Genomic DNA, 26,113 nt, shown 5'->3' with positions numbered 1-26,113 from the left:
GGGGAAGGGCCAAAAAGCTTCCATGTGAAGAAGATGAAACACACCCCCAGCCCCAAAGCACCTGTGTGGCTTCCGAGTGCATTGCTCCCTCATCAGCCTGTGAAGGAGGCCATTATGCGTCACCAGGGGCAGGAGGGCAGGTGGAGAGCAGCCCAGCCCACTGTGAGCAGCAAGCGCTGCTTTCAAAGTAGCAGCCCTAGGAGGCAAAGCACAGGGCAGGGATGGAGCTGGAGGCAAGGAGATGGACTTTGACTTTGTCAGCGCAGCACCTCAGAAGTTTTCTCACATGGCAGAGAAGACTGCTTCTGACTCAGGGCCCTTGACTTCAGTATCTTAAACTTGAGTCTGCATTAGCAGATGTTAAAAACCAACTTCCTTCAGAGGCCAGAATTAGCAGGGGTTGATGTGGGTGAAGCTCAGGCCACGGTTATATGTGGCCTCTCCCTGGAATGGGCAAAGCAGAATTCCCCACCCAGGGTCACACCTTTTCCTGCTATAGTGGTGATATTTTCTGTGTCCCAAACTGGCCATCTCACTGCCCTCTAACAGAGTGCAGCCACTTCTGCACCCCGCCACTTGTGTCCAAGTAGGACACACACACACACACGATGGCACTTCTTTTAAGGAGTCCCCTTCCCAGTTTTGAGAGCCAAAGCGCTGCACCATCTTTGCGGTTCCATTTGAAAAACAGCAGAGGGATTATTCAGCACAAAGCTCCATCTCTATATATTTTAATTAAAAAATGCAAAGGGACCCTATGCAGTCTCAGTCCGTTCTCTTTTTTTTTGGGGGGGGGGGAGAGAAAGAGTGAAAAGACAGAATGCAAAGAGGACAGAGCCTTTCCCTGGGGCTGCAAAGGGCAGAGGAAGCTGCTGGGGGCACCTACCACAGGCAGCAGGGGCTCAACAAGTCCAGCTGCTCTTGCAACCACAGCAGCTTCCAGTGCAGGCACACATGCGCACGCACACACTCAGGCATTCTCCAGCACCGTCACACAGATACAAAACGTGGGGCAGCCCATCCAGCCACTCCCATTGTGGGAAAAGTTCTCCACTGTGGCTGTCTAAGCAGCGAGCCAAGCCATTGCAGCTGAAATAAGGCCTCTTGCTGATGAGCCTCTGGGCAGCACCACCTTGGCCTGGAGCGGCAGCTCAGCCAAGAATGTGCTCCAGAAGGCTGGGAGGAGGTGGAGGCTGTCAGTCCTGCAGCAGCCCCTGCTCCATGAAGCTCAGGAGCGGCTTCGGTCTTCATGGTTGCCCACAACCATTTTGCTGTAGAGCTTCTGCTGCTCTTCCTTGAAGGTGTCCTTCACCTTTTCCCTCTTCAGGCCTCCGTCCCTAGAAAAAGAGAGAGGGAGAGGGCAGACGGACAAGAAAAGAAAATTACTCCCCTGTTGGCTAAAAGCACCAGCGTGCAAGAGGGAACGTACAGCCCTGGCAAGCAGGAAGGGAAAAACTGCACTTGCCGCTGTGTGCAGATTTATCATGTGGCAGTGCTAAGGAGGGAGCCTCAGGCGCATGGGCTTACCCCACCACAGCCAGCGCCTTCAAGGCTGCTTGGCCAGCCCCACTCCCATAATCCATCCACTGTGGAAAAGGCTCAGCAGCGGCTGGCTGCAGAGACGCTGCAGGCTACAGGCAGCTAGCTCTTTGGGTTGCTGGAGGCTCAAGCCACAGCTGAGGCCAGTGTCCATGGTTCTCCCCACCACATTGGTCTTTAAACAGAGAACACCCTACGCAGGCTGCTGCCAAACATGGAAACATTGCTGAAGTCTTTACTCTCCCTATTCTTTTCCAGCTTAAAATCAACCTCCCCACATCTTTTAAAGGTGAAGGAGGCTTCTTCTACTGGCATACAGCTGATTTTGAGCTCTTAAAAATGTAGTAGGAAGAACCATGGAATTCTGCATAATTATAGAATCATAGACTTGGAAGGGACCCGGAGGATCATCTATTCCAAACTCCTGCAATGCAGGAATCTTAACATGTAGACTGAGCCCAAGGAAGCCATAGATGTAGCCAGGATAGAGTCCCATCCACATCCCAACATGGCTGTGACACAGAAACTTAGGAAGTCGCCTTATACAAATGCAGACCATTGGCTGATCTAACCCAGGAACGTCTACCCTGACAGAGGCTCTCCAGGGTTTTCAGCAAGGGACATCTCCTGCCCTGCCCACACATGCCTTTGGGAACTGAACTAGGGACCTTCTGCAGGTAAGGAAGATGCTACTCTCATGGCCCTTCCCTGAGTGGGCAGAGCTCAGAGGTAGAGCCATTGCTTTCCAAGCAAAATGTGTCCAGAGCACTGGGCCAGGTGGACCAATGGCATGACTCCCAGCTTCTCCCCATCCTCCCGATCCATCAGCTTCAGGACTCACCACAGGAGATCCACAAGACCCCCTTGCCTCGCAATGGCAGACTTCACCCGATTGGCAAATTGCACAGCATCTTCATCAGGCTAAAAAAGAACAAAGGCTGATTGGAATTTGCAGAAAGGAGCCTGGTGGGGATGGCTGCCATTTCTCTGATAACAACCCTACTCCAAGTTCAGGTACCCACCTCTCTGGTCATTGGCGGCAGGTACCAGACACTGCAAACTATAGCCCAGCTGGTCATCATCCTGAGCAGATAAGTCACCATGCCGTATTTGCTGCTGTTAAAAAAGGCGTCTCCAAATTGGGGGTCATACTGAAGGACAAAAGGAGGGGAGGGAGGGGAAGATAGAGAACTCAACACCTCCTGAAAGCAAAAGAGGTTTATGCCACATTCAACACACGGCAAGAAATATGCCTGTAGGAACTGCCTTTCAATAAAGGATTTCCATTTATGATATTTGCATCCATAGAATCATAAAGTTGGAAGGGAACTCAAGAGGCATCTAGTCCAACACTCTGCAACTACAGAATCTCTGAATCCATCGAACCTCTGTCTAAAAACCTCCAATGAAGGATAGTCCACCACCTTCTGAGGAAGTCTGTTCCACTGTTGAACAGCTCTTATTGTCAGAAAGTTATTCCTGGTGTTTAGTCGGAATCTCCTTTCTTGTAATTTGAATCCACTGGTTTGGGTCCTACCCTCCAGAGCAGGAGAAAACAAGCTTGCTCCCTCTTCCATGTGATAGTCCTTACAATGTTTGAATATGGCTATCATCTCACCTTTCAGACTTATTCAAGCTAAACATACCAAACTCCATCAACCCCTCTTCCTCATCAGGCTAGTTTCCAGACCCTTGATCACCCTGGTTGCCCTCCTCTGCACACCTTCCAGCTTGTCAACATCCTTCTTAAACAGCAGTGTCCAGCTCTTCCTTCAAGGAGCTCAGATCACTTTACATGAGATTATCCTGTTCCATCCTCACAACAACCCCATGAGATCAGTAAATTAGGCTGAGAGAGCAACATGCCCAGTTTTCACTGTGGGGAACCTGCAGATGTTGCTGAAGACCTGGAACTTCCTTCATTCCTGGCCACTGGCCATGCTTGCTGGGACTGATGAGAGCTTAAAGTTCAAGAAGGGCCATAGGTCCCCACCCCAAGGGGTAGAGCAATGCAGCTGAAATTCCTCTGTCTGTGTGCCATCGTGCAGTGGCCTGCTTTACCCAACTCTCTACGTGCTCATGCAAGTTTTGAATGTGCCCCAAACAAATTCCATGGATCTGAAATTTAGTCCAAATAGGCATAGGCTAGTGGGGAATTCTCCCATGAAAGTCCCGATGAAGAAATGGGGATCACTCCCAATCATTCCAAGGTGGCTCATCTACAGAACTCCCCAGTGGAACGTGTCCAATGTAAAGCCCAAGAGTAAATACTTTCAATGGCATAACAGGCTGAGAGGTTGTGAAAAGTTGCAGGGCCTGTGTTACATAAGATTCTGGAACCTCTTGCCAGAAATTCCCAGGGCTTCTCAACTCTCCAGCATTCCTGGCTCCATACAGACCACAGTGGCATTATCCTCCAGTCTCCAAGGCCTACCTAGCAAGCTTCAGGGTGGTAACAGCTCTCACCTTGATAGCAACCGGATAAACAGTGGCACCAATCTCAAAGCTCCCTTTCTTGAACATCATCACCGAAGTGTTGTTGATGCAAGTGCCTGTGAAGAGAAATGGCCATTTCTGTAGGAACAGGGATCACCAATGGTGGGACAGAGGACTTACCCATGGGGGTGGGGTAGGGTGGGGAAGCCTGTGTATTTGTGAGAATGCGGCATAAATCAAGGGCATAGCTTTCAATGAAGTCTGAGTGGCACATCCAATTTCAAACAGAACGTATTTTCAGTGGTGAACCATACCATGTCAAGAAGTTGTGGGCCATAGAGATGCAGGGATAGAGTGGCCTTCAGTCTCTACCCACCCAAGTGGCTGCTTTCTGTTAGGTACTTGGAATTCAGGACTGTGAGTCCCTCCAGCCTTTACTTGCCTCTACAGTTTATATGTTTAATAGGATGCTTTCATCCGTCCTGTGGCTGGGGCACCATGACTATAGAGAGCCCTGGGACTTAACCCTTCTTCCTTAATTCTTGCTTACCTTCAGGGAAAATAAGGATGGGCAATTTATTTTTATCATGAGCATGTTCGGACAGCCTGCAGGTAGAAAGGAGAGAGAGAGAGAGAGAGAGAGAGCATGTGTGTGTATCACTGAGAGGTACATGCCTGGCTGATCCAGAAGAAGATTCCAGCAGCCCCAGCAACTACCAAGGAAGCTCCTCAACTTCAAATCAGCCAGGTAGCCAAGTCTGTCACCAGTCAGAGCTGCAACTCCCCAGACCATACGCAGCACAACCCACAAGCCTTGCCTGCTGGGCATATGGAGCAGGGACAGATTGTGCACCCACCTTTTAGCCACCAGGTGGCGATCCTTCACCTCCGAGCGTTCAAACCAGACATGGGGACAAGCCTTGACCATGGCCCTCTGGATTACCCCCATGAGCCCCCCATGGACCTGGCCCACCTGAGGAACAAAAAAGAGGTCATAGGTCAGTCAGGGTGTGGGGGGGAGACTTTGGTTCAGGATTAAGACAGCCATGCCAACATCAAGCAGCTCTACTTGCAGAGGAAGATACCTTTGTCTGTATAAAACTCTCCATCCCGCAGGAATGCCAAGCGTTAAGGAAGGTGAGAATGTGGGACCTGACTGCTACCCACCCATCATGGAATGTGGGCGACACCTGTCCTCCCTTTGTCCAAAAGCACAGGGTCCTCAGGGAGGGCTGCAGAGGAACACAGGCCTCTCTTGGCTAAGAAGCTCAGGAGTGTGCAAATAGCTGCAGCAGACCACCCAAGCACCTGACATTCTCCAGAGACCACCAAGGGCGCCAAAGGATTCCCAAGGTTCAAGAAAAAGGCAGCAGCAGCGAGGATGCTCAAGGAGAGTTCAAACGGCCTCCACACTCCTATCTTATGACTGTTCCTTTGGGTGGTGGGCACATCGTAGCAGCATGAACAGAACATGCTTCCTCCCCATGGCTGTTGGGAGGGGCACATTGACAGATTGGTTTAAAAACAACCCAGTGCCACCAATGCTGCCTGACAGAATTGGGCAATGGCCCTGATTTTTCAAAAACGAATCCAGTATTTTCAATAAATGTTATGTTCAAGAACCTTCTGCTACTACACAGTGATCCTCCTCACACACACACACATGCACATGGTTCTCCATCCTCACCATAGCATAGTAACCATCACTGGCCAGAATTATGACATCAATCGGGGACGTGTGGTTAGCCACACAGATTCCTCCATTGCGGGGTCTGTTTTCCCTGAAGTTGGGAAAGAAAAAGAGATTAGCCAAAGGGGGGAAAAAAGGCTGAAGCACAAGCTCAGCCTGTCCTGGAAAAGCATTCAGCAGGGGGCCCCTTCCATGTGTCCTTCTTCCCCCAATTTCTATCCTTAAGGAACAAGCAACCTCAATGCCCTGCCACACAGATAATGGCACAGTTCACACACAGTAGATAAAATCAGGTTTTTATGTGTTCTGAACTTAAAAAACAAACAAACCAACAATCCTGAAGTTCTGCGTCAAAGAAACCTCAGATCTATGACCATATAAATTATATTAATTTGTGTCCCATGTTTGCACAATGTATTCTACATTGCTAAACATGTCATTCTTGGGGACAGTGGCAGATGACACTGATTATCCAGCTCAAATCTGGGTTTAAACCTGACTTTCAGAACTAAATAGGCCTTGGTTGCCCCTGTATCAGGGGAGTACAGCTCTGTTACTATGACTCAATCTCTCGCTGGCTTTTGAGACCACTGACCACGGTATTCCCCTGAGACTGACTCTGTGCAATGGGCACAGGGGTTCTATTCCTCCCCATGAGTGTTCATTCCCAGGCACCTGTGCTAGGGGGTTCCACAGAGCACTATTTTGTAGCCAATGCTATTTAACCTCTATGTGAAACCACTGGGAGCGGTCCTTAGGTGTTTCGGAGCACAGTGCCATTAGCACGCGGAGGACATGCAGCCCTAGTTCTCCATAGCATCAGAATCAGGAGAAGCTGTGCAAGCTCTAGGCAAGCGTCTTTAAAAGCAGAGCAGGAGGAACCTGGGAAGTGTTGGGACAGCATCTTTGCTCATGAACACAGCTTATGAATGGTTGAACCATGTATCCAGTACTTAGAGCGGATACTGAGGCCGTGAGCCAGGACACAGAGAGTCATCAGGCACCATTGCTTTTGACTTTCACATTTCTCTTGAAGACTTTCTAATGTCAACAGGCCTATGCAGTTGCTTAAAATGTCCCTTGAACAGCCAGTGATTTTAATAAGAGCTTTGTTTTGCTTCTGCGTGTTTCAGTGTTGCTGTACAGATGTTTTGCTGATGCTTTATTTAAGAAGACATAAGGAGGAGCTGTAAAGGCACTGATCGTACCCTCTGACTATTGGGATTCTTGTTCAGCCACCTTCCTGGCTTCTCACATTATCAGGCATTCTTTTTGCAGCCATAAGATCTAAAAACTTGTTCTCTCCTCTTTCTGTTTTTTTAAAATGAAAGCCACAGAAATGCAGCCAACACACAGGCCCCAGTCAACATTCCCCCTTTTCTGGGCATGTGTACTACAACCTCCCTCCCATCCCCTCCATACCGGTGGTGGTAGGTGATGATAGCTGTGAGAGCTCGCACACAGATCCGGTAGCACATCAGATGAACGTGCCTGCTCAGGAACTCTTTGCACCTAAAGGGCAAACACCTGATTAAATTGAAAGTTGTTGTTGTGGCTATTCATTCATTCTCCACCCTTTTCCCTAATAGGTACTCAGAGTAGCTTGCAGATAAAATAGGAACAGCTAGAAAAAAGAAAATAACAACTACTGTATAAACCGTAATAGAATGCTTAATATTAAATATTAAAACTATGTGCATATGTTTATTTTAAAAATCTATTAAAAACACACTATCACAACGGCTATAGCATAGTGTAACCATCTATGTCTAGGTGCCCCTGCTTTCCTCAAAATAGCACTTACAAACCTAAAGAAAAGAGGAAGACACACATCTCTAAATGGCCACATACCAGGCAACCTTTAGCGCCTCCCTCTGGAAGCAGCTAGCTTTCAAAATCACCAACCAGATAGGACTACATGAAGGAACAGGTGGCAGCATGGCTTTAAAAGAGAAAACCGCAGCCATCCTTTTCTTCTGATGATCCCCTGATGAGGAACGACTCCAAATCCAGTGGGTGCAGACAGAAGGATCCTGCCATTTTCCTGGACTGGTGGCTTTGGTCAATGGACCCACTTTTAAGAAAGGGCTGGAGCCTGCCGTGTGAAGCCTGTGCAACAGCAGCCCTGTGGTGGGGGTGCTTCCTCACAAGTTGTTTTTTGCACAAGTTGCACACATGCAAAAAGAGGGAGATCTCAGGGAAGCCCCCTTTGGACTGGTGTGACTCAAGAGGGTTGGGGTGAAAGGCAGAAAGGCTAGCCTTCTGGATATACTGATAAGCTCTGACCTTTTAGTGAGAATGGCATCATCTTAACAGAATTCTATTTCTCCTTTGCTCTGCCTTTTTTTTTAAGATTCTTGCTCAGTTATTCAAATTTTCTTGAGATGCTGAAGGCAATTCCCCCTTCCCACCACCCAAATAGAGAAGAATACAAAAAAAAAGTCTCGCCCACTTTTGTTCCACGTTTAATTGCCCAAGGGCAAAATGGTGATATGAAGGTTGAATCAACAGAGCCTGACCAGAGAGACAAGAGCAGAAACAGGGAGTCCACATTTAAATCCATTAGTTTTCCTCTGATGTTTTCTCCTTAATCCCAGTACCCGAAGCAAGTTAAGAGTATTTCAGCACCTGTTGCCAGGTGGTGATCTTTGTAGGGGTCCACTATTGAGAACTCACCTTCCGTTGGGCAAATAACCCACCATGGTTGTGCCAGTCACCAAGAGGCTAATGCCAGTGAAAGCCAGAGCTACCCTGCGGGGGGGGGGGAGAGAGAGAGAGAGAGAGAGAGAGAGAGAGAGAGAAAGAGAGAGAGAGAGAGATGAGAACCCTGAGGAGGCAGGACCACCAACTGCACTGGTACCCCAGCCACTAACATAGTTCCACCATGGGGCAGGCACAACATGAAACACACACCCCCCCCAGCTTTCATTCTGGAGCAAGTGGAGAGGTTCTTCCAGATGTTGCTCGGCTACACTCCCATCATCCCTAAGAACTACCCCTGCTGGCAGGAGCAGATGGGCACTGATGTCCAACACTGGCTGGAGGGCCACAGGTTCCCCATCCCTGGACCATAGGGAGCCCCGGTTGCGGTGGGGCCATCACCCCGCTCAGTCTTTCCCAGGAGAGGCCCCAGGCCCTACCTGAGTGGCAGGAGGAAGCAGTAGCGGATCAGGACGCCCAGGCCCCAGAGGACTGTGAGGCGCAGGCTGATGTAGTGGAAATTGTAGTTGGTTCTGCTCAGCAAGTTCCAAGACTGCAGCTCTTCGGCCGAGAAGCGCTTGGTCACCTCATCATCCATGATGGTCTCGATGCCCTTGCGGCAGAAGTAGAAGATGTCAGAGAGTTCAAACTCGGGGGCATCCAGGGCCTTGTTGCTACCACTCCGCCGGATCTCTTTGATCTCCTCCTCCAAGGAAGTGGGCTCCTTTGCAATGATCCCTGCAGCAGACACACACAGTGAGGGGAACGAAACCCGCCACGCACCCCCTCCTCCCCCAGAGAGACGGCAGCAAGGCCTCTTACCATTCACATAGGGCTTATAAAGCGGGTGCTTCTTCTCTTTGGCCCCACGCTCAATCCTCAGCGTTGCCCACTGCAAGACAACAGAGTGGAAAAAGGAGAATCCTACCAATCACACACAACTGACCTGGAACTCACTCCTGTGAAATGTGGCAAGAGACACTCACACAGATGGCTTTCAAAACAGCTGGACAAGTTCAGGGAAGAGGATGGGTGGACCAACCACCAGAGTGAACACAGCGGAGGCTGGTCCATTAGGGTGAATGGGGAACTGTCCCACCAACTTCAGTCTGCTTTTAGCCACCCCTGGACCAGCCTGCCTACAGCTTCCTCTTCCTCCATCACCACTGCCTCCATGTTGCCCTTGTGGAACTCGGCAAAGGAGAAGGATGGGGACAAAAGTAGACTGACTTGGCTCTGGCTCCCCCCTACTAGTTGCCTTCCTGCCTTCTGCCCTACAAATGGGCAACAGTCACATCTCCATTTAGTAGTTCACCTCTGAATACCAGATCTTGGAGATAAACAGGGGTGGCCACTGGCTTCATCACTCGCTTGTCAGCTTTCTGGATGCTTGGTTGTCTGTTGTTGGATGAGGAACAGGACAATGGGCCCTTCGTCTGCTCCAGGAAGCTCTCTCTTAGGTGTGCAGGAAAGCAACCCCCAGCAGCCTAAGCTGGTAAGACTGCGAGTGGCTGGGGTAGGACCTCGGAAAGCCACTATGAATCAGGGTGGGCAACACCAGGCTAGGAGGAGCAGCGACTTAGAGGAGAATGAACAGGACACAAGGCTGCTTTGCCTAGTGGGGTTTGTTGAGTTCCCTGCTCCGACAAGGGCAGACCTGGCCCCTCATAATAAACAAAGGCCTGTCTCACAGGCAAACAGGATGCTTTCACTGGTTGCTGGTTTAATCTGGTTGTGGATGCCTTTCTCTGGCTGCAGTGCCTGGTTTGTATTGCCTGTTTTAGTGATGGCAATTGAAATGCCAGTGTTGCTTACTGATGCTTGTGACCTTTCTTTCTTTTTGGTAGCCTGCTTCAGATGCTGTCCTCTCAGAAAAATACAGCCCATGAAACGCTTAAAATAAATAAATATATCCGAATCAAATTCTGGGAAGGATGGGACTGGAAAAACAATCTGTGGACCTGGATCGTAACAATAGCAGCCTGTGGAGGCTTCCAGCCCAGGAAGCGGGAGGCCTGAAAAATAGGAAAGGGCTGGTCCAGTCAAAGCTTTTCCAAAGCACCGTATTGGCCCGAAAATAAGCCGCACCTGAATATAAGCCGCAGCTTTTAAATTGGAGCGGGGGGGGGAGGATACCTGAATATAAGTCGTTCCCTTCCTTGCTGCTCCTGGCTGCATACTGGGTGTGTGTGTGTGTTCGTGTGTGCTGCATTGTCAGCAGCCTTTCCCCTTCCTCGCTCTCTCCCTTCCCGGTCTTGGGGGAGGGGACGGGGGACTACGCGCAGGGCGGGTGCCACTGTTTGCCCCACGCTCCTGGCTGCATACCGTAAGGTCGCGAATATAAGCCGCACTTTAACTTTTCACGGTTAGAATTTGGGGGGAAGTGCAGCTTTATTCAGGTCAATATGGTATTTGTTGAAATAAAAAAGCAAATCCTTGGAAGTTCAGGAAAGGGAAAACCATACCTGCACACACATCCTTTCTCCAGCTGACTTCCAAGTTACATGAGGAACAGCAAGAAGCCAGCTTAAACCAGTCAGGGCCAGAGCTCTGCTTGTTGCCTAATGCCCTTGCCAGCTTTTGCCTACTTGACCTCTGGAACTGACATGAAGCAGACAGCTGGTTGCGGCAGAAGATGCACGTCAACGTGGCTCATGCAGGGACACCACATCCTCTTTGGCAGATTGATGCAAAAGGGGAAGTGCCACCCTGCCCTGCCCCTGCTCCTGCCCACTCACCACCCCCTGCCCATACCTGCAAATGCAGCCACATGCGCTGCTGGGCACCGCCAATTTCAAACAAGATTGGGCTGGTTTTTGGTGAGATCTTGTTCAAAATGGCTGCAGTCTTGCCTGAAATTGGCGCTGTTGGTGGCAGTGCTTCATCATCACTGACGGAGGCAGTGGGGCACCCCCGGGAGTGCCGCCTGGGGGGCTTCTGCCACCTGAGGCAGTGGCCTCACCCTGCCCAATTGCTGGGCCAGTTCTGGGTTCACGCAACCTAGCCAGGCAACGTTCTCCCTGCCCTGCCACCTCCAGTGCTCCTAATTTTCTGCCCCAACCAGCCACAGAACAAGACACAACCCTGGGCAGCTTTTCAAGTGATTGCCTGAAGCCAGCCTCATTTCCCCCTTATGCCCAGGTCAGCCTCTCCCCTCCAAGGCACCATATACCCACAACTGGACTCCTGGTTGCCTTCTGTTCCTCCTCCCTGCTGCACTGGTACACAGCTAAGGACTAAAATATTCAGGGCAGTAAACTTGCACCACAGGCCCACACTCCTCCTCGATCAACAGGCTTTTTCTCCACCAAAGTCCAGTGGAGGAAGCACACAACCATCTCTCAGGCTGAGAACACTGCAGCATTTCTTGGTATGGTTCTGAAATGAGGATTCTAAAACTGGTTAAGATATGCTTCTCAGAGTTCAGAAGAGTCTGCCCAAAGCTTCCTCACTGAAATGAAGAGAAAGCTGCAATAGTGACCCACATGCACTGAGCCGGTGTAAGCCCACAATTAAGCAATTCAGAACAGGGTATGCAATTGGACATGCCACACTCTTTGAACCCCTCACTTCTAAACATATGTTTAAAAAGACATTTAAGAGCATCTGTTGTGTGCGCCTGTTACCAACTCGGGCTCAAATGGTGATGATGTGGTCTACTGCAGAACACTTTGATTTGAAATCACTTTAGAAATAGTAAATGTAATGCTGAAACCAGCTGACAGAAGGGCTGGAGAGAGACAAGAAGAGAAGGAGAGAGGAGGGTGTGCTGGAACCCTCAGCATGTTTCCTAGAGGGAGTTAAGGGTATGCCTGTGCCAGCCCAGCACTTAAGAGCCTGGCAGAATTAATGATCAGAAAGAGAACTGGGGCACAAAGGCCCACGGTGTGCATTTAGGTTCCAGGAGATGTGGACCTCAGGGAAACAAAAAAATTTATGCAGAGCAGAGGCACTTTCATTGACTGCTCTTCTCTCAATTGCTAAACTCAACATGATACTGTATATGATTTGCTTACGCGAGCACAGTTGCTCACACAGCTGCCCATCACAAGCAGACTGGGGCGGGTTCTGCCTCCCAAACCAATCACAGCCCATATAGAAAGTGATCTGGACGGTGTCAGAGGGGAGCTTGTGCCCACTCCTCCTTAGGGAGACCCTTTTGTGCAAGGTGGTCCACAAAGCCCACTCTTAAAACTCTAGAAAAACTGACGGCAGTGCTAACGGGCTCTTTGACCCTGCCCTCTGATCTGGAAACTCTCTCCCCTTGCCGATGCCTGGGGAAACTTTGTAGTTACTTATTTAGTAGCACTTTGCACCTGCTCAGGGTCATCTTCGTTGACTCCAGCGTCATGCGTTCCAGGGCTAAGTCTTGGCATTGACAACAGCCGCTAGAGCCAGGCCTAGAGCAAATAAAGCCTTGCCTGAACGTTGATTGCAAAGCCTGCTGCTGTCAAAAAGCTCTGAGTCACCCTGACTGCTGACACATCCCATCCAGTGGTGGGGATTAATTCTTGCTGCCTTCCACTCACAGCAACATCAGGAATTTTGACTCACCTGGAATATCTGCAGCAGGGTTCTCATGTAAAGGCGGCGGATGCCAAAGGAAACTCCAAAAATGGCTGGCACAATGATGAAAACCAAGAGCAGAGTGAAGAGTACGGTCAGGGAAATGCCCAGCAGGTTAACCACCAAGCTATCAAAGGGCAGTAGTAGAAACATGGCGAGCAGCAGGCAAGGCGAGTGTCCTGTGGGATCCTGAGGCAGGCAGAGAGAGTGTGCCTGGGCAGTCAGCCAGTTCTTGTGTCAACCAGTGGCAACTTTGTGTGTGCAGAAGGTCCCTGGCATTTCACAGGTGCCATTTCAAAGTTCACACCCTTCCTCCAACAGTTGTGGGGTGGTGAGGAACCCCCGTGATCCAGTCCGGAAACAGGCAACAGAGCAAAGAGAAATGGCAAAGGCTTAAGAGTACGAAGGTCACACCAGGAGTGCCACAGCGAAGTGCACCAAGAGCAAGGAGAGATGTGCTCGGGAGCAGCTCCCAGGAAGCTGCGAGAATGAAGCCCCTCTGAGCTGTCAAGGGCATGAAACGTCTCTTTGCCAGGCTGAGGTGAGCTCCTTTTCTTGCCCAGCATTAGGAGGAAAGCCTGGTGGGCTACAGAGCTAGAGCTCTTGCCACTGAGACACAAGGGCCAGCTCTGAATCTCGCATGTAGTCTGTAGCAAGTGTCATTCCAAGGGCGTCTGGGATCAAGTCACAACTGGCAGGTGCTTCCTCTTCTTTGGAAGATGCTCTGTGAGACTGCAGCATTCACAGGTCTCAAACACTAGGGGAGGAAAGAGAAAGGGTCAGGCACACCATGCCACTGAAATATCAGAAGAGGAGAGGGGAACGTAAGAGAAGGGGAACAGAGTTACCAGTCCCAGGACAGCAGCGAAGGGGAAGCTCGAGTACCTTTCGCTAAAATGACAGCAAGGAGAAAACTTGGGAAGGATCAACTCATCCTGCCAGTCAGATCTGTGTATTGTTGACAAAGTCCACTAAAGTTACTACAGTGGTACCTCTGGTTGCAAATGGGATCCATTCCAGAGGCCTGTTCGCAACATGAAAAGAGTGCAACCCACAGCGGCGCGTCTGCGCACGTGCGGGTTGTGATCCGCTGCTTCTGCACATGTGTGTGACGTCATTTTGCACTTCTGCGCATGCGCGAGCGGCGAAACCCAGAAGTAACCTTTCTAGTACTTCCGGGTCGCTGCGGGACGTAACCTGAAAGAACATAACATGAAGTGGACATAACATGAGGTATGACTGTAGTCCACAAACATTGCTCCCAGCTTGTCTGATTTGTGGTCATAGAAGGAAATGAATAAGACCTAACTATTGGACAACTTCCCTGCCTGGTTGGCTACAGGTGATTCTGACTGGCGGGGGTAACCAAGCAAGAAGCGATTTACAAGCCTAGCACATTAACATGCAACTATTTTCAAAATGAAAGCAAGTAACCTGTGAAGAGGGACAGAATGTGTTCTGAAATGGAACATGTTCTACTTCTTTATTGTGTGAGTGAGTGAGAGAGAGAATATTTCCTTTTTCTAAAATTGAACTGTTTCACAAAATAAGTAAGTAACTTAATGAATGGAGACAACATTTATTTAAAAAAGACTGCTGTAGCACACAGGATGCATCTGACAAAATGGGTGTGAGTCCATGAAAGCTTATCCCATAATACAACTGTTAGCTTTTAAGGCACCACAAGATTCTTTCCTGAAAATATTTATTTATTTATTTATATGTACATTAATGACACACACAGAGATGTTCTAAATACAGGAGTCCAAAGTGTCTAAAATTGTAAAACATATCTATAAAAGCAATAAAACAATACTAGATCATTTGTAACACTAGAGAGGTCAGCCATCAGCCTTTCCCAAAGAGCCAGGTTTTAATTAGCTGGCAAAATGAATATAATAACAACAACAACAACAACAACAATAATAATAATTTTTATTTATACCCCGCCCTCCCCAGCCAAGACCGGGCTCAGGGCGGCTAACAACAAATAATAAAAACAAGTTGATTAAAATACAATTTAAAAGATTAAGATACAACATTAAAACAATTAGGGAGCAATCTCTTCATAGGAGGAGAAAGGAAAAAGAAAGAGGGGGAGGGAATCAAACTGATTCTGAGCCAAAGGCCAAGTGGAACAACTCTGTCTTACAGGCCCTGCAGAAAGAGATCAGATCCCACAGGGCCCTGGTCTCAAGAGACAGAGCATTCCACCGCAGGAGCCAGTGTTGAAAAGGCCCTGGCTCTGGTTGAGGCTAATCTGACTTCCTTCGGGCCCAGGACCACTAGGGTGTTGCTATATATGGACCTTAAGGTCCTCCATGGGGCATACCAGGAGAGGCGGTCCCGTAGGTACGAGGGTCCTAGGCCATGAAGGGCTTTAAAGGTCAAAACCAGCACCTTAAATCTGACCCTGTACTCCACCGGGAGCCAGTGCAGCTTGAAAAGCACTGGGTGAATATGCTCCCATGGCAGAGACCCTGTGAGGAGCCTCGCTGCAGCATTCTGCACCCGCTGGAGTTTCTGGGACAGATTCAAGGGCAGCCCCGCGTAGAGCGAATTACAGTAGTCAAGCCTGGAGGTGACCGTTGCATGGATCACTGTGGCCAGGTTGGGGCGGGAAAGGTAAGGGACCAAGTGCTTGATGCAGCGAAGGTGGAAATATGTCGCCTTGGCTGCTGTTGTAATCTGCGCCTCCATGGAAAGGGAGGCCTCAAGGGTTACACCCAACCTCTTAACAGAAGGCAATGGCACTAATTGGGCCCCCGCAAGAGTTGGTCCCTCATCCCCATACCATCCCGACCCAGCCAGAGGACCTCTGTCTTTGAAGGATTTATGATGGCCATCCATCAGCTGATAGAGCTGAGTGTCATCAGCATATTGGTGACAACCCAGCCCAAAGCTCCGGATAATCTGGGCAAGGGGGCGCATAAAGATGTTAAAAAACATTGGGGAGAGGATTGAGCCCTGCGGCATTCCACACACCAAGGGGTGGCGCGATGACATCTCCCTCCTTCCCATATAGCATGGGAAGCCCCATGGACTTCCCTGGAAAGGGCTTTCCAAAGCATTGGTACCATAACGCAAAAGGATCTGCTTCCCAAACTCACCCCCTGCCTGTACTTCAGTGGTGGCAGATGAGCAGGACTTCAGGAGCTGATCCTTGTCAGGGCAGGTGAGCTAATGTCCCTTAAGGTACCTGAGTCCTCAGTCATTTAAGTGGAGTCCTAGCACTTGAACTGGGCCAACAATGTCACAAATTGATCATTTTCAAAGCTGTAATCAAGATTTTTCAGGTTACTGTCCTTCGGGTTAGGATGCAATTAGGAAGGCACAGACCTTCCTCTTGGAATCAGGCAGCCACCTTCGCTGTCTTCCTTTTGGAGCCTGCTGAAGTCATTCGTATTTAGACAAGCCTCCCAGGTGTCTAGAAAGCTTGTATGAGTTTTAATTTGTTTAGTCTATTTTACTGTGGCTTTAATTTTCTGTTTGTCTTAAATTATGGTGTAATTTTTTTAGTGATAATTTTATTGTTTTATCTTTCTGAATCTAAGGGAGCACTTGATTGTGTTATACTGCTGAAGCAAAGAGGTAGCAGGGGTCAGCAAACTTTTTCAGCAGGGGGCCGGTCCACTGTCCCTCAGACCTTGTGGGGTGCTGGCCTATATTTTTTTTTGGGGGGGATGAACGAATTCCTATGCCCCACAAATAACCCAGAGATGCATTTTAAATAAAAGGACACATGTAAAAACACACTGATTGTGATTTAGAAGGCGATGGGGCCAGATCCGGCCCCTGGGCCTCAGTTTGCCTACCCATGAGGAAGATGGACCTGCTTGAATGGGAGACCACTGGGAGACCCAGGAAAGCCTCTTTAACCTCTCTGAAAAAGCAGAGTGTAACAAACACTAATTAAAAACACTATTACTCTAGCCCAGGTACCTGCCCATCAGCACTTGCCACATCAACTAAGCCTAGAGGCATGATGGAGATGCTACAACTCTCTCTCTCTCTCTCTCTCTGTGAATTACTGTATTTTAATATTTTGCTTGAAGCCGCCCAGAGTGGCTGGGAAAACCCATCCAGATGGGCAGGGTATAAATAAATAAATAAAGTGGTGCCTCTAGTTATGAACTTAATTTGTTCTGGAGGTCCGTTCTTAACCTGAAACTGTTCTTAACTAGAGGCATGCTTTCGCTAATGGGACCTCTTGCTGCCGCTGGCACACCATTTCCGTTCTCATCCTGGGGCAAAGTTCTCAACTCGAGGTAACTCTTCCAGGTTAGTGGAGTTTGTAACCTGAAGTGTTTGTAACTTGAGGTACCACTGTATATAAAACCCCTGACCAACTCTCCCATTTGCCCAGGATCCCACCCTGGCGGAAGCTAAGGACACAGAAGACCCCCGTCCCAGTCAGTTTGAACTGACTGAGTAGCTATTTACACCGAATCCAAAGCCCTGCCAAGGCCACAGACTCTCTTTCCAAAATTTGGAAACAGTCAAACAGTACTTTGCTGCTCACTCAGAATTTTACTCACAGAAGCTGAATAGAAGTCACAGAGGGAGGTGGTGAAGAACCGGAGCTTTAGCCCAGGAGACTGTTTATTAAGCAACATCCAAGGGGTGGTTGCTTTTTTTCTGGTGGGGGCGGAGAAACAGAAACAAGAGGCTCCAGAGAGAAACTCACCACTGGCTGCCCTCAACTGGAACAGTGTATGATCTTGCATCACCAATGGACTGGAACAGCAGTCAAGAGCATGTACACCCAGCTGGGGTGTGTAATCTTTGCAAAATGTTCCAAGAGATTCCATGGTTCACGCTGGGAATGACGAAATGGCTTCCTCCATGTGGGAAGCAACATATCAGAGTCAAGAGAAATCACTGCCTGAGGGCACCAGCCTGATTCTAAGTAATTGGCAGTGGTATAAAGCCATTTGTATGTTTCCCAAACTGATTGACTAGAAATGTGCACCTGATACAAATAAGCAGGAAAGCTGACTCAAAATTATTTTGACTGAAATGTGTTAATCACAACATCATCAGAACGTTGTGGTCCCCAAGACAGAAAGAATCAAGAGTGGGTAAACTTCCAGAGACATCAAGTTTCACTGTCCCAGAAAATCTGCATAGCAGATTTTCAAGAAAAGGACTCTTCAGCAGGCAGGTCTCAGCAGCATTCTGTGCAATTCAAAAACTCTGCCATATACAAAGCAGGGGAAGGAAGCAAAGCAAGAGCAGACAAGAGCAGGATGGGACCATGATTAAACTCAGACATATTCACTTCCATCACAATTTTGGCTTGCAGAGCTGGAAACATTTTCTCACTGGTAATTGTAGACTTAAACAGCAATGCTTGCTACCTAGGTTCCTGTTGTTGTTTTACATCACTATCTGAAATATGCACTGGTATCAGAATAGGTTCTGTTTCAAGTAATCTTCCTTCCAGATTGCATTGCTCAGGGCTCAATAAAATAATTCCATTTATCATCAAATAACCACCAATACATCTCATTGTTGTACTACACAACTGTGGCAGATTAAAGATAGCCTACAAAGTTCTCCCCATCATGCTCATTAAGGGAAGCAAGGGAAGTGGTCAATGAAATTGAAACCTCAACGGATCACATTAGCAGTCCCTAACGAGTGAGGCTGCAGTGATATTATATCAACATGCTCACGTTTGTGACAATTAACCTATGGAGTTCAGTACCGTCAAATGGGACGACATGCACTGGCTTTAAAAGAGAATAGTTTATTATTCATTTATTTTAGGTATCTAACATTTTCACAGAGTGGTTTACATGAACATTTTCCCACAATAAGAACCAGCAACTATTTAAATAATAAAACAGAAAAGACAACTGTTTCTTTTGGAGAAGCTGCTGCAACTTCTTCTCGGCTTCCCTGAGAGCAAGATGCTTGAAGAGCCTCTGTGATGGCAGGTGTGGGATGGCTACCACTGGACTGCTCCCAAGCTCTTATTTGCTTATTATGCTCAAAGGGATTAGATTAGCCTCCAGAGAGTGAGCAATGATAACCAAATAGAAGGGATAATAAATAACAAGATGAAAGATGAAAAAATATGTTTTAATAATTCCAGTGGCACCTTTAAAGATCAACTAAATATAAGCTTTTAAGGTATGAGCTTTCATGTGTAAACAGAAGGGGAACCTCTGGCCCTGCAGATGCTGCTGAACTACAACTCCCATCATCCCTGGCCATTGCCCATGCTTGCCGGGGCTAATGGGAATTGTAGTTTAACAACAACTGGAGTGCCAGGCCATACAAACAGGAAAAGGGCATCAGGTGTCTGTCCTGCTTGTGAGCATTCAGAACATCTGTCAGACCACAGTTGTAAACAGATTGGTAGACTAGGGGCACCATAGATCTGATCTAGCAAGACAATTCATATATACAACAAACTGCCCATTATTTGGAGCAAGAGACATTCAGACAGGAAAACCATTCCCTTATTTTAAGTTTTCCCACCTGTCCATAACCATTTTTTCTAATAGGTCCCTTAAGAACACTGTATAACATTTAGATAGTGCTTTTTGCAATGCTCCCCATGGACATGCTAATGCTCTACTGGCAGGGGAACCAGAAGCAGAACCTCAGGAGCCAGAGGGAAATGAAGGACACCTATGGGAGAATATGGTCCTTCAAGTAAAGGTAAAGGGACCCCTGACTGTTTAGGTCCAGTCGGGGACGGCTCTGGGGTTGCAGTGCTCATCTCGCTTTACTGGCTAAGGTACAGATTCCGGGTCACATGGCCAGCATGACTAAGCCGCTTTTGGCGAACCAGAGCAGCGCACGGAAACGCCGTTTACCTTCCTGCCAGAGTGGTAACCATTCATCTACTTGCACTGCATGCTTTCGAACTGCTAGGTTGGCAGGAGCAGGGTCTGAGCAATGGGATCTCACCCCGCCACGGGGATTCGAACCGCCAACCTTCTGATCGGCAAACCCTAGGCTCTGTGGTTTAACCCACAGCACCACCCGTGTCCCAGTCCTTCAAGTACCCAGGTCCAAATTAAAAGGGAGGACTCAATGGCACTATTGCCCGGGGGTGGGGTGGCATACTTGCTTTCTGCCCCTAGTGACCAAGCAATTAAGAATCAAGCTTGTTCTTTCTGCACAGGCCCATCCTGGATCTTGGTTAAGCTCTGGTGCAAGGCAGCATAGAGAACTGACTTAAAATATACATATTTTATATGTGTCAAAAATCTGCATGGGTTTTTTTTTAGAAAAAAAAAACCCCTGCAAGTGCTGCCAAGAAAGGAATTGAAAATATGTGAGGCATTTCACTGAAAAACTAGATGGATAAGGCAGCACCTAAAATTTCACACACCCCCAACAGCTCTGGGCAGCACTAAGCAGGATGAGCTCCAAAAAAATCTTATATGGCACATATCAACACCTCTTTCACTGCTTATCTGTTCCATTTGGACTCCATATGCCTTTTGTCTTCCTTTTAAAAATAAAATAAATAAAATCCATGTATTACTGTCAAAAACCAAGGTGTTAACCTGGGAAGCTCCCTCTTTCCTCTCTTCCAGCATGATGGTGAGGGCTTGTCCAGAAAACTCCAGAATGAGAAAACTAAGGAGTTATCCTTATGCTATAATCCTTACCCCACTTACCTGGGAGTAAGCCCAATAAGTTCAATAGGACTTACTTCTGAACAGATATGGCAAGGATTGCAGTCTTTAGTTTTCTAACTCTGGGGTTTTGTGGACAAGCCACCAGTCAGATGCAGCAGAATAGACTTCAGCAGAACTATAACCATGAGTGCCAACTTGCCCCTGGGGCCGTGGGTACTAACATTTGTGGGTGCCTGGCCCTTTCATGGGGAATTTTGTGTGTGCTCAGGCACCCAGGGAGCTGGCACCTATGACTATCATAACATTATCTTCTAAAAAGACCACCTTCAAGGCCGCCTCAATTGAATTCCTTAGAATTTTGGAGTTTATGAGGAGAGGCAAATATGCTTTGGGGAAACTCCATACAGTGGTACCTCAGGTTAAGTACTTAATTTGTCCCGGAGGTCTGTTCTTAACCTGAAATTGTTCTTAACCTGAAGCACCACTTTAGCTAATGGGGCCTCCCGCTGCTGCTGCGCCGCCGCTGCATGATTTCTGTTCTCATTCTGAAGCAGAGTTCTTAACCCGAGGTACTATTTCTGGGTTAGCGGAGTCTGTAACCTGAAGCGTATGTAACCCGAAGCATATGTAACCCAAGGTACCACTGTATTCTGGGCTAAACTTCAGTGGGATTCAGGGAACCTGATGAACAGCACAGTCCTATGCAGAGGTCCCACAAAGCTCAGTGGATTTATTTCCTTGTAGAGTTTAGGACTGTAGCCTTAAAAGCCTTAAATAATTTCCTTCACCTCTAGCATTCCTTGGAATCCAGTTTTGGACATCTGCACCTGCCATTTCCCATGTTGCTTTCTGTGGGCTCTTAATGTTCAGCTACTGCAGTGACCTAACTTTAAACAAAGGAAGTCCTTGTTTGAGTAGCTGTCTGAATTATTACATTGCAAAGTCTAGTTTTAATTCTTCTGGTAAAAGCAAAGTCAGATCCTCCTTGTTTCTGTGACCTCCAAGGTACTATCCTGGTATGCAGTCACATTAAATCAAGTAAAAGCCAACTTTCGTTAATATAAACAAACCACAAACAGTAACCAAGACTTGTTCTTGGCTGACCTCTCATGGTTTGCTTAGAGGACAACAAACATCAGGGATATTATGGCAAGGCAGACTATGGCCTGTTCCCCAGCAGCAGGGGAGGAGCAGAGCAAGAACTTTTCAGCAGAGGCACAAGCACATGGTTCACTTGCATCAATTCAGTTTACTCTTAGCTATGGCTTCAAGTGATATATGAACTGGGTCAGTGTGTGAGGCAGGATGATGGATAGGTCTTTGGGCCTGATCCAGCAAGGCCCGTCTTATGTTCCTGTTTAGAAGAGTCAACTGACTGGTTTGGGACCAAGGGTCAATTTAAGCAAGAGGCTTCCCGACTATCTACTTTAACAGAGACCTTTCCAGCCTAACTGGTTTGCTAATGGACACTCATACATCTGCCATGGAACTTGCATGTATTGCAGGATGTCTGGGGTGCCCTACTTCATGCAGGTGGCTGCCTGAGCCTTGCCAAGAGGCCATGTGAACTGCCAGGGGGCCTATCCATGCACTGCAACTGCCCAAAGCAGCAGATTGGTAGGAATGGAAAGCTATCTTCCAAGGAAGCTTTTTGCTGGTGATAGGACTTCCCTGTGTTTTGATCATGGGCTACTTCTGGACTTTGTCTCACATTGTATCTGTGTTTTGCCATGGGACTGTGACCAGACCTTCCATTTTGGATTGCTGCTGTAAGTGGATGTGGGGCTGCTAGGTTTGGTTTCATCTGAAGCAGGAGAGCAACCAATTGCACTGAAATCCTAAGGACACTTATTGGGGAATACTGAACACAGTGGAATGCTACTTCCACATAATTATTCATAGGTTTTAGCTGTCAAGTTACTAATCTGACTCGATATTCCTTTAGGAAAAGCTTACCAAGCCCCCAATGGTCTTCTACCATGACTTACAGACATGTACTTCAGCCTTTCAGGGAAGGGAGGGTTGTTGTTGTTTTTTTAAAAAATGCTCTCAACTATGGATTGAAATCTAGGGCCACTGGGATACTATAACCCCTGCCTCCTTGGAAGAACATATTATTATTAAGTATTATAATGCAGGGCGTTGTTTAAGATTGGCCCAAGACCTGAAGATGTTGAGAACTTCATAGGGTGGTGTGTCCATTTGCACACATGCAAATGGAGTATCTTCAATAAATCTCCAAACATCATCCTCATTCCCACAGTTTGTAGGTAAAGAACATCTACCATGGTGCACATGCAAATGTAAGTGCACAAATCATTAAAAAATGTGGATTCCCTGACCATGCTTGCTACCTAGGCCTCATGCAACTTAGGAATGTATCATCATTTTCCTGCAGTCAACAAGTTCCTGGCATTTACTTTAACACATTTTTTACATAAGCACACCTATATAATAAGGCTGTCACCTGATTAAACAGTTGTTCAGAAAAAGTATGATTGTTTTATCCAGTTTTTACGTGACGCACACATGTCACAGTAGGCATCACCTTAGAAGAAGCATTATCTGCTAAGTGTGAGAGAATCCTCCTTGCTGCTAGTAGATTTTGGAAATGCTTGTTTCTTTAAAAGTACCACAACCAACCTGCTCCCCAGTGACTTGCAGGCATCTCACACTCTCACAATCCACTTAAATTAAGCCACTGTGAAGCCATAGCTCAGCAACAGAGCATCTGCCTTGAAAGCAGAAGGTCCTGGGTTCAATCCCAGGCATCTCAGGGTAGGGCTGGGAGAGACTCGTGCCTGAAATCCTGGAGAGCTGCTGTCAGTCAGTGAATATTGTCCGAGAATACTGAGCTAGATGGACCAATGGTCGACCCACTGATTTTACTGAGAGGAAAGTATGAGCTACAATTGTCCTCAAAATAAGCCACACTGAACTCAGTGGAGCTTCCTTCTGAGTTGATATGCACAAAATTGTGTTGTAGAACCACATTCATACACACACTTCCCTGGGAGTAAGTTCACTAAAAATGGTGAGAATTACTTATCAGTAAACAACATATTCATTCCTTAGAAAGACTTGTGTCCTGCCTTTCCGGTCCAAACATTGAACTGCTAGAAATGGCTAACAAAATATATTTTAAAATACAACTCTAAAATATAAAAGCTGTGTACAATTAGGCTGCAAATATTTTCCACACTAATTAAGTAGACTCTGAAGCACTTAACTCTGATTGTGGTGTACCTGTAATTATTTGTGTATATTGTAACAAGTACAGCCTGCAACAAAAAGGTGTAACAACAGTGGTGTTTTCCAGTTCCTTGTTTGAGTCAGACATCTCCTAATAATAATAATAATAATAATAATTTATTATTTATACCCCACCCATCTGGCTGAGTTTCCCCAGCCACTCTGGGCGGCTTCCAATCAAGTGTTAAAAACAATACAAAATTAAATATTAAAAATAAAATATATATTTAAAAAGCTGTTCTCAGTTCCATTCTTCTCCTCGCCTAATTTTCTATTTCCCCCTTCAACTGTCAATCAACATTCCACACCCATTGCCCAGTCCTCACTGGCCTGTTTTGGGAATTCATCCCCTATTCCTCAGTATTTCCCCCATTATTATCAGTAGTAGTAGTAGTAGAAGTAGTAGTAGTAGTGGTATTTCTGCAAATCTTGGCCTTTCACCCAAGCCTGCCAATAACGGCATCGCATGTGTTTGGCCAAATAAGGACTCACAGCCTGAATGCAAAAAAGATAGGGAATTACTCTAATACATATTCTAATGTATAATACAGGCCAACACACACAAGTATACAAGCACTCGGCTCAGCACCTGAGATCCTCCTGCCAGCTGAGTTTCCATGGGTGGATGCAAGGAACAAGGCCTTTATGGCACTGACGCTCTGGATTGTCCTCACTAGAGCAACTCGCATGTCTCTACCACATGGACAGCTGATATAATACTGATACACACAAATACACACACACACACCGTATATATACATACACACACACACTATGCAAAGCCTACGCATGGCTAGCCTTGGGAGAATTTGAAAGACTGCTGCTCAATCCTACACACCTAGCAGTAAGTCCTACTGAACTCAAGGAGATTTACATCTGAGTACACACGTATAATGCATAAAAATAAGAAATTATCCAAGCAGTGAATAGAAAGCATATTATGAAGCATAATAAGAACAACTACAAAACATTTTAAGCAATCCTTTATTATACTCCAGCCTGCATTTGGGTGCTTTTAACTGAAGTTTTATCTGCTGAGGCTATCTTATTTTAATAATTTGTGAACTGAACATTGGTCATTGTTTACATGGTTCGATTATATGCTGTGTTTTAAGTGTGCTGTAATTCACCTTGCAAGTGGCTTTCGACCCTGAAAACGGGCTAGAAATCCATTAATTAATTAGAATCTTTTTTTCCCCTTTAACAAACTAGTACCTCCCCCGTACATGGTACTAAATCACCTACACGCACATTGTATTTCATACACAGGGTGACTGACATCAATCATCATGCAAGTCAAGAGCATTGGGCATCAGTTCTGGGAGGGTGTGGAGGGGAAGAGGGAAGGGGCAAGCTGGTGGGCAGTAATTAATAATGTAGTAATTATGATTAACAGCAAGAGAAACTAAGGATTAATGTCACAGGCAGTGGTTTGATTCGATTCCTGTTAATAACCACAGCAGACCAGAGCTATGTTGGCTCATAAGGGGAAACCCTCCCGCAGCCACAGCTGGGCAGCACCAAGGCTCCCGCTTCGCAGGCGTCGAGGGGCCAAGCGCTGCCCTGGAGGCCCCCATCCCCAGGCAGAGGCTGCCCCTGCGGGGAGACAGGCGCCACGAACAGATCGGAGGTGCGGGGGTTGGAGCCGGGTTCAAATCCCGCCCGCTGACCTACCTCGCAAGGGCTGTTCTGAGAGACACGCCCGCCCGCCCGCCTTCAGCAGAGGAAGAGCGGTGTACACGTGTCAACGTCACGCAAGCCTGGCGCCGTCACGTGTGAACGGCCGCCCCGCTCTTCTCCACGCGCTCGCCCAGCCGCCCCGTCCCAGGCGGCCCGTCAGCCGGCCAGGCCCGACGGAGGCGGCCGGGGAGGGAGCCGGTGGGGGGTCCTCCAGGGAGGGGGCGTGGTCTGGCGGAATGGGCGGGGCACTCACCTGCCTTGGCTCGCTCGCGCTCTGCCTCTCCCCCAACTGGTCCGGCTGAGGTGAAGGAGGCGCCGCCGCCGCCGCCGCCGCCGGAGCCAGGAATCGCGAGCTGGTGCGCCTGCGCGCACAAACCGCCGCCGCTAATACGTCACAGCGTCACCAGCCGGGGAGACTCGCCGGCGCCGGTCGCTCCGCCCACCAGGGGCGCTCTCGAGCTCCGCCTTTTCGCGAGGCAGCCAATCGGCGGCAGCTTTTCCAGAAGTGCCGCGAGCGTCCAATGAGAACGGCGCTAGGGTTGAGGGAGAACTGACGGAGAAGGGGCGTCCTATTGTGCGCGCCCAGCGCGTCGAATAGTGTTCCTAAGCCGGAGGACACGTCGTTCTCCCGCCGCGACGCAAAAAG

General features: G+C 47.9%; 1 protein-coding gene across 3 annotated transcripts; it reads right to left on the bottom strand.

Annotated features, from left to right (window-relative positions):
• Positions 1–715: 715 nt before the first annotated feature.
• GPAT4 (glycerol-3-phosphate acyltransferase 4) lies at positions 716–25,866 on the bottom strand. 3 transcript variants are annotated; one of them, XM_028741523.2, is made up of 13 exons: positions 25,721–25,866; positions 12,920–13,688; positions 9,188–9,257; positions 8,806–9,103; positions 8,342–8,416; positions 7,088–7,177; positions 5,663–5,756; positions 4,833–4,948; positions 4,526–4,581; positions 4,006–4,091; positions 2,562–2,690; positions 2,381–2,460; positions 716–1,337 (listed from the first exon to the last, which is right to left on the bottom strand). In XM_028741523.2, exons 2-13 carry the CDS (start codon positions 13,082–13,084, stop codon positions 1,229–1,231), a joined length of 1,368 nt encoding a protein of 455 aa, XP_028597356.1. In that variant the 5' UTR covers positions 13,085–13,688; positions 25,721–25,866; the 3' UTR covers positions 716–1,228. The 3 variants fall into 3 exon arrangements, with proteins under 3 accessions (XP_028597356.1, XP_077787170.1, XP_028597357.1); XM_077931044.1 differs by having other exon boundaries at positions 25,725–25,852; XM_028741524.2 differs by lacking the exon at positions 25,721–25,866 and adding an exon at positions 17,470–17,621.
• Positions 25,867–26,113: the final 247 nt, after the last annotated feature.

The sequence above is a fragment of the Podarcis muralis genome, chromosome 7 (assembly GCF_964188315.1).
Source record: "Podarcis muralis chromosome 7, rPodMur119.hap1.1, whole genome shotgun sequence".
NCBI classification, from domain to species: domain Eukaryota; kingdom Metazoa; phylum Chordata; class Lepidosauria; order Squamata; family Lacertidae; genus Podarcis; species Podarcis muralis.
Note: the sequence above shows the minus strand (reverse complement) of the source record. Positions and strands in the feature narration are given on the sequence as shown.